General features: G+C 47.3%; 1 protein-coding gene and 1 pseudogene across 1 annotated transcript; both read left to right on the forward strand.

The window, feature by feature from the left end:
- The first annotated feature begins 1,071 nt into the window (after window positions 1-1,071).
- Window positions 1,072-1,931, forward strand: LOC123398647 (protein PELPK1-like). The gene has a single exon (XM_045093099.1). The coding sequence runs from the start codon at window positions 1,152-1,154 to the stop codon at window positions 1,641-1,643; it is 492 nt and encodes a 163-aa protein (XP_044949034.1). The 5' UTR covers window positions 1,072-1,151; the 3' UTR covers window positions 1,644-1,931.
- Window positions 1,932-3,757: 1,826 nt separating this feature from the next.
- LOC123397192 lies at window positions 3,758-4,349 on the forward strand (annotated as a pseudogene).
- The last annotated feature ends 4,177 nt before the right edge of the window (window positions 4,350-8,526 follow it).

Raw genomic sequence — 8,526 nt, forward strand, 5'->3', positions numbered from 1 at the left:
GGCCGCCGCACCAAAACAGGCGAACGGCGCGCCGCAAATTTATTTTTAGCGCCGCGCGTTGGGCAGCTGTTGGAGATGCTCTTAGAGTAAGTACAATAGAGCTGAGTCAGCTGGCTATAAGGAATAAATTAATAAATTTTTGTTTAGTTAGAGGAAAGCGAAGATGAGAGAGAAGGTAAGTGGACTTTTAGCTAAGAGCCAGCTCTAGCACGTGCTTCTAAACATCTCAGTGAGTATGAAAGGTGGACCATATAATAATAAAGTAGTATAAATTTACAATGAACTATTGTACGTGTTGGCTATAAGATAGGTTATAGATGACATAGCAATGACTTATAGCCAGCAGCTGGTTATAATATTATATTTGCTCTTATAACGAAAACAAAGGATGACGCAGACAAACATTACCACAGAGGCATAGGTGTGCTAAAAAAGGGAGAAATTTTGTGTTTTAACCTAAATTCGAAAGAAAATTCTGATTTGACCTTTGTTTGAAGAAAATAAATTAAATCTAACCTCTTTACGTGACGCCAACGTCTGGGTTGCATGAAAGACGCCAGGGACCATGAAGTCTGGGGCTAGACGCCATGGTCCCTGACGTCTCCCGTGCAACCCAGTCATCAGGGACATTGATGTTACGTAAAAGAGGTTAGATCTGTTCTTTTTTAAACAGAGGTCAAATCTGTGTTTTCTTTGTCCAAAAGATCAAAACACAAAAATTTACCTAAAAAACAGAGGCAGAGGTATACGACACAAGGCGACCGAGCTCGGGACGAAACCTGAAAATCGAGGTGAGGCTGCAGAGACGTTGACTCGCAAAAAATTGGAGCCATGCACCACCAGCTCCACACCAATACGGAGGAAATTGGAGCCATGCAGCATGCAGGTGCATCCACTTTCCGGTCTTCTTCCTCGGCTGGCACTTCGATTACCAACAAAGCTAGAGAAAGCTGTGTTGGCCACCATAATGCGAATCTGGCCAACAACCGATCCGATTAATCGCTTGGTTAAGGCTATATATATATTGGGTGTTATTGACCCATGTTCTCGCAACCCAACTCGTACCAGAGCAAGAGCAGCCTTGCCAATCACTACCCACGCACCAAGCTAAACCGTCTCAAAGAAACTACGGTACTAGCTAGCACTGAGCAATGGCTTCCAATGCCAGCTTCAGCTTGTTGGCGGTGATCATGGCGTGCACGCTGCTCGGCGGCCACACGTGCCACGGCGCACGCCACTTGGCCGACACCACCACGGCGGCTTCCCCACCCGCTGCGGCTGCCGTCCCTGGCCTCCCGGCCGTGCCTGCCATGCCGACCCTGCCACCGATGCCGGCTGTGCCGACAGTTCCGGCCGTGACAATGCCAGCTATGCCGACGGTGCCCGCGGTGACCGTACCACATGTGACTCTGCCTCCTATGCCCTCTCTTCCTTCCGTGCCCAAGGTGACCATGCCTCCGATGCCCTCCATCGTCATGCCCAAGGTGTCCATGGCGCCGATGCCCGCCGTCGTTGTGCCTAAGGTGACGGTGCCACCAATGCCCGCCATTCCTTCCATGCCCAAGGTGACGCTGCCGCCGATGCCTTCTATCCCAGCCGTCAACGTGCCTATGCCGTTCCTGGCACCACCTCCATCAGCGTAGGTCTGCCATGTGCATGGTGTTGCATGGACGGTGCCGCGCTCTTCTTGTTTGATCAGTGCTAGATCACTCGCCTGCTCCTGTGTGGAATATTTGTGTTCACGTTTTATGTTTTGCATTTCAAGTCTCGGATGTCAGTTAGTGTGGGTTGATTTTATAGGTTGTCCCAATACATATGCGGCATTTCTTTGTACTTACTCATGTATAAAAATTTATATTCTATATATCATTGTTGATAAAAAATTCAAGATTTGTGGAGTGTGTATTACACTTCAATAACCTAAAACTAAATCATCTTCACACTCTTATTAGCAAAGTGTATTAGCAATGGCTGTGTGGATCGCTTGATTCAGAGGTCGGAGTAATCTTTTTCTTAAGGGAAAACAAATATAAGTTCTCTCCTTATCACGTCTCACTCTCACCTACCACACGTCACACGATCACTCTTAGGCCTTGTTCAGTTAAACCTCTTTTGAAGAGGATTGAAGAGGTTTGGAAGGGATCGAGGAGGAATTTAACTTGTAGCGGATTTAATCCTCTTCAATCCACTTCAATCCCCTTCACACCCCTTGCAACCGAACAAGCCCTTAGGCAACAATCTAGGGTTTGTTAGAGAGGAGCCTGCTAGTGTTTCCCCTTGACCCGCTAGCGCCCCCGCAGGTAGTCCGGCTGGTCAAACAATTAGGGCGTCTATAGCCGGGCATCCCAAACATATCTCAAACACCCGGACAGGCGGTCCGGTCACGATAATGTGACCCGGACGGGCTCCTTAAACGGATCTCAATTGCCCGGATTTACCGGCATCCCTCATATTTATTCCAAATGTAGGGTGGATATGGGGCGCCCGAGCATGTCTGGGCGCGTCCGCCACGGTGGACTAACAATTGGTTCCACGCGGAATCACCCGAAAATCCGACAGTCCAATGTACGTCTCCTCCGACAGTGGTGTAATTTCCGCGTGGCACCGCTCTAGCTTGCCGTCCGAGGCCAAATCCCAAGCGGACGAGATGATGAAGCAGCAGACCATCCTGAAATCCATCTAGGATGAGGCCTATGTGAAGGCCAATCGACGTTTCATCCGGGAGGAGCGAGCAGCGACCAATGCTCTTTTCGCCGAACTACACGCAGAGGCGGAGGCGGAGCCGAAGGAGCCACGTAAGCCGTAGCTGTGGCTGCCCTCCATGTATTCGGAGCTTGGCATTAAGATAGTGGACATCTCCAACGAGCATTATCATAGCATAGGATAGTTGATCTATGTAGTGTGTAGTATGCATTGTTTTATATGGATTTAAGATTTACCATATAAAGTGTCTGGATGTGAAAATAAAAATATGAAACTTGATCGGTCAGTGTCCAAAAATGCAATCGGACGCGTTCGTGGATGTCTGATGGGCCGAATTAACCTAGGGAATAGAGAAAAAGACAAACCCTTAACTCTTTTTCTTTTGCGGAGAAAAAGGAACTATTCCCTCGACAGCATCATGACAGGATAAAGACAAGCTTTTCAAAACAGTAATATATTTTAAGAAAGATTAAATATAAAAAAATCAAAAATTTAGAAACATCAACAAAGCAGCAAAGCGCGCTCAACCATTCTAGTTACTATCATTTATGATGTTATATGCATGTATTCAGATGAAAACTAATGATTACTTTGTTGTATTACAGAATAATCAAAATATAAACATTATGTAGAAAATTCAGCCACGTAAATTCATGGGTCACTTCCAGTTTCTTTTTTTTAAGCAAACTCGTTGTTTCTTAGGTGACCCAATCCTAATGAATGGACGGCCCACTTGGATGTTGGATCAGCACTTAGACCATCTTCAACAGCGTTGTCAAAAAACGGGCGTGCTCGGTATACTGCTTTTTTTGGCGCGGGCGATGGAAACGCGCGCTCCTACGGAGACGGAAAATTAGCGCGTGTTGTAAATGATTGCGCGCGCGGGAAAAAGCGGGCGGCCGCGCGTTAGATTTGGCGCACAGCTTCCGGCACGTCTAAAATGCGACGCTCGCCACACGGCTGCCCATTGCCCTCAACATTGTTACGCGCGCTCTGCCGCTTCCTCGCCGCTGCCTCTGCCGCCCCACCACCGACGCACCCCCATCGAGCCACCATGCCGCTGCGCCGCCGTGGATCTTCGGGCTACCGCGTCGTCCACGAGCGCCCCACTGGCGCCTACTACGTCGAGATCCGGTCCGGCGACGTCCGTTTAGGCCTCGGCACGTTCGAGACCTCGCACGAGGCCGTTCCCGCATACGATGCGGCAGCGTGGCGCCAAGGGAGGCCTCGCGCAGATGAATTTTCAGGACGTCTACACGCGCGAGTGATAACAGACGCGCGCGCAGAGGGGAGACCTCGCCCCTCTGCCTCGTCTGATAACAGACCAGGACAGTGAGGACCACCGTCGGCGGCAGCGCCGCCTCCTCGTCGCCGAGGAGGACGAGCGAGCCATGACGGAGTGGTACTGGCGCCACCCGGAGGACGTCGCCGCCGAGAACGCCTTCTGAGTGGAGAGGACGGCAAGTAGCCGCGAGGAGCGGGATGACGGGCGTCGGCGCAAGGCATTAGCCATATCGCAGTGCGAGGTCGTCAACAATGGTGGGACCTCGTTCTTCGGGAATGATGTTGAACGTTGGTATGATATTTGGCTCGATACCTCGGACACCGAGGATGATGATGATGAGGAGGAGGACGAGAGAGAGTAGGTTCTAGTAGTTGCACCGTAGTTTTTATCTAGTTACACTGTAGTTTTTGAGCTATCTTGCGATGTATCGTTTTATCTATGTATTGTGAAATATCTATGTATCGTTTTATCTATCTATCTATGAAATATCTATGTATATATATGTATTGTGCGAGAGCGCGCACAATATTTTAGTGTGCCTGCTGAAGCTAGACGCGCGCGCTGCATTTTACAGCGGTCACTGGAGCGAGCGGTGGCCGCCCCGCCAAAACAGTCGAACGGCGCGCTGCGAGTTGGGCGGTTGTTGGATATGCTCTTAAAACAAGTACAATAGAGTTGAGTCAGTTGGCTATAAGGAATAAATTAATAAATTTTGGTTTAGTTAGAGGAAAGAGAAGAGAAGAGAGAAGGTAAGCGGCTCTTAGCTAAGAACCAGCTCTAGCACGTGCTCCTAGACATGTTGTGAGTATGAAAGTGGATTAATAATAAAAAAATAGTATAAATTTACAATGAACTATTGTATGTGTTGGTTATAAGATGAACTATATATGACGTGACAATGACTTATAACCAGCAGCTGACTATATTATTGTATTTGTTCTTATAATGAAAAGAGAGGATGACGCAGACAAGCACTACCACAGAGGCAAAGGTGTGCTAAAAAACAGTGGCAGAGGTATACGACACAAGGCGGCGGAGCTCCGGACGAAACATGAAAATCGAGGTGAGGTTGCAGAGACGTTGACTAGCAAAAAATGAATTTTTGTCCAAAAGGACCCCCTCTCAAACCGATTTGCCAGAAAAGACCACATGCGGGAGCTAAAGTCCAAAAGGACCCCCTCCTCGTGTGGCGGCAGGCGCGCCAGGCGGCACGTGGCACCTGCCGCCACCAGCCGAGGCGGCTGGGGCCTACCGCCACCACCCCAGGCGGCCGACGCTGGTTTCCGTTCCAGCCACGCCGCGACGCAACGGGCTGTAATATGGTGGGCCACTACAGGAATCACCTTCTTTGCCGTCTGCCATCACAGACGGCAAAGACAATATCCCTGACGGCAAAGACAATACCACAGACGGCAAAGATTGTCACGGCCGGCAAAATTTCTGCGTCAGCCTACGACGGCATAGGACCTTCTTTGTCGTTTGCCCACGCAAGGCGGACGACAAAGCTCTTTGCCGTCAGCTTTCCTCAGGAGCTGTGGGCAAAGCTCTTGAGACTGCAGCCGACACGCTTGCCTCCGTTAGGGGTTAACGAAGCCTTTGACGTCTGCCTCCCCGTCAATCTTTGCCGTCTGCCTCCCCGTCCATCTTTGTCATCTGCCTTCTCCTCCCCTCCCCTCCCCCTCCATCTTTGTCGTCTGCCTCCACGTCCATCTTTGCCGTCTGCCGGGTCCTCCCCTCCCCCCTCTCTCCACTCTTTGCCGTCTGCCTCTTCCTCTGTTCCCTCTTCTTTGTCGTCTGCCCCCTGGAGGCTGACGGCAAAGAGACTATATGGCCAGCTGCTACTGCCCAGGTTGCACAGCTGGGCGCCACGTGGCACCTTTGCCGTCTACCAGCTGACGGCAAAGGCCTTTGCCGTCAGCTGGCAGACGGCAAAGAGCCTATATTGTCACATTTTTGTTTATTTTTTCTATTTCACAACACATATACATATAATTCATAGCACATATATGATAAATAGGTCACAACACATATATGATATACATATAAAGCTCATCAATGCCATTTGTTCATCAACGTACATCCCATATATCAAAAGAACCAACACATACAAAGTTTCATCCATATATACATACATATAGTTGCACATATATTGTTCATCCATATATACATATACATATAGTTCCACATTGTTCATCAGCTCAAATAAAAACGGAAACTAAAGCACTCCAACGCCAGCTTCCATGCATGTAGTACATCCAATCTGCAAAATGGGAATAAGAAAGTCAGAAGAAGAAGAACAACAACATATATATGACAAATAAGCTAAATTGAAGAAGAAAGAGAAGAAGCAAGAAGAGAACAAGGAGAAGAAAAACAAGAAGAAGGAGGAAGAGGAGGAGGAGGAGGAGGGGAAGGGGAAGGAGAAGGAGAAGGAGGAGGAGAAGAAGAAGAAAGAAGAGAAGAAGAAGGAGAAGAAGGAGGAGAAGAAGGAGAGAAGAAGAAGGAGAAGAAGGAGGGCTCCTTCTCCTTCTCCTCCTCCTTCTCCTTCTTCTTCTCTTCTTCTCCTCCTCCTTCTTCTTCTTCTCCTTCTCCTTCTCTTCTTCTTCTCTTCTTCTTCTTCTTCTTCCTTCTCCTTCTTTTTGAGATAAATGGGCTAATTATGTCATTTTAGAGAAAAACAAGCTAAGTATATAATATTCATGAGCTAACCAAGGTTCTTATGCCATTTTGAGCTTATTATGGTATTTTGGAGCTAAATGGGCTAATTATGTCATTGTTGGGTTAATTAAAGCAGGGATAATATGAAAGAGGAGAAGAAAGAGGAGGAGGAGGAGAAGAAGAAGAAATCAAGAAGAAGGAGGAGGAGGAGGAGAAGGACTAGAAGGTCCTTGGCCTTCTCCTCCTCCTCCTTCTCCTTCTTCTCTTCTTCTTCTTCTCTTCTTCTTCTTCTATCTTTTCATTTTGCCTATTTCTTCTCCTCTTCTCCTCTTGTTGGAGCTAAATTACCTAAGTATGTCTTTTTTGAGCTAAATGTTCCAATTATGTCATTTTAGAGGAAAACAAGCTAAGTATATAATATTCATGAGCTAACCAAGGTTCTTGTGCCATTTTGAGCTTATTATGGTATTTTGGAGCTAAATGGGCTAATTATGTCATTGTTGGGTTAATTAAAGCAAGGATAATATGAAAGAGGAGAAGAAAGAGGAGGAGGAGGAGAAGAAGAAGAAATCAAGAAGAAGGAGGAGGAGGAGGAGAAGGAGGAGGAGGAGAAGGATAGAAGGTCCTTGGCCTTCTCCTCCTCCTCCTCCTCCTCCTCCTCCTTCTCCTTCTTCTCTTCTTCTTCTTCTTCTTCTTCTTTCTTTTCATTTTGCCTATTTCTTCTCCTCTTCTCCTCTTGTTGGAGCTAAATTACCTAATTATGTCTTTTTTGAGCTAAATGGGCTAATTATCCCATTTTAGAGGAAAAGAAGCTAAGTATATAAATTAATGAGCTAACCAAGGTTCTTATGCCATTTTGAGCTTATTATGGTATTTTGGAGCTAAAAGGACTAATTATGTCATTGTTGGGGAAATTAAAGCAAGGATAATATGAAAGAGGAGAAGAAAGAGGAGGAGGAGGAGAAGAAGAAGAAATCAAGGAGGAGAAGGAGGAGAAGGAGGAGGAGGAGAAGGACTAGAAGGTCCTTGGCCTTCTCCTTCTCCTCCTCCTCCTCCTTCTCCTCCTTCTCCTTCTTCTCTTCTTCTTCTTATTCTTCTTTCTTTTCATTTTTCCTATTTCTTCTCCTCTTGTTGGAGCTAAATTACCTAATTATGTCTTCTTGGAGCTAATGGGCTAATTATCTCATTTTAGAGGAAAACAAGCTAAGTTTGGAGGAGAAACTTACCGTAGTGGTCATCAAGGAGGAGAAACACCACGGTTGCTCGCGCCGGCTTCGTTTGGAGACGGTTGCCCTGGAGAAGGGTCGTGCGATGCCGCCCGGGAGTTATTCTGCAGAAAAGATATTTTGCAATGTCTCAGCTAGCATGATGACACTCAATTATTAATACTTGTTTATAATGAAACTCACCGTGGAAATCGAAGAGAAGACGGGCATCGGCGGAGGGACTTGACCGCTCTTCTCGCACAGACCCTGAAGAGTGGGTCGTATTAGTTAGTATTGAAACAGACATTACACACATGATTTGGCTAATGTGAAAAAAAACATACCACAAAAAGCTCGTACAGGGCCCGTTGACCCGCCTCATTCCGGGCCCTCTCCTCCTCAAGCAATCATGTCGTGGTCTGGTCCCTCTCATCAAGAGCAGCCTGAAGAGCAGCCTGGCTTGCCAATCTCTCTTTCTCAAGAGCAGCATGGTTTTCCGCTCTCTCTTTCTGAAGAGGAGCCTGAAAAACCATTCCTCGTTACCACAGTAATGATCTATGGTGACACACATAATGAAATGGATGAAAGTGTTCTTAGTCCGTACAACTAACCTCGATGGCAAGTTCGACTGGCCGTGGACGAGGCGTTATCTCAGGACATCTGCTCGACTGGCGC

Source organism: Hordeum vulgare, chromosome 5H (genome assembly GCF_904849725.1).
Source record: "Hordeum vulgare subsp. vulgare chromosome 5H, MorexV3_pseudomolecules_assembly, whole genome shotgun sequence".
Taxonomy (NCBI): domain Eukaryota; kingdom Viridiplantae; phylum Streptophyta; class Magnoliopsida; order Poales; family Poaceae; genus Hordeum; species Hordeum vulgare.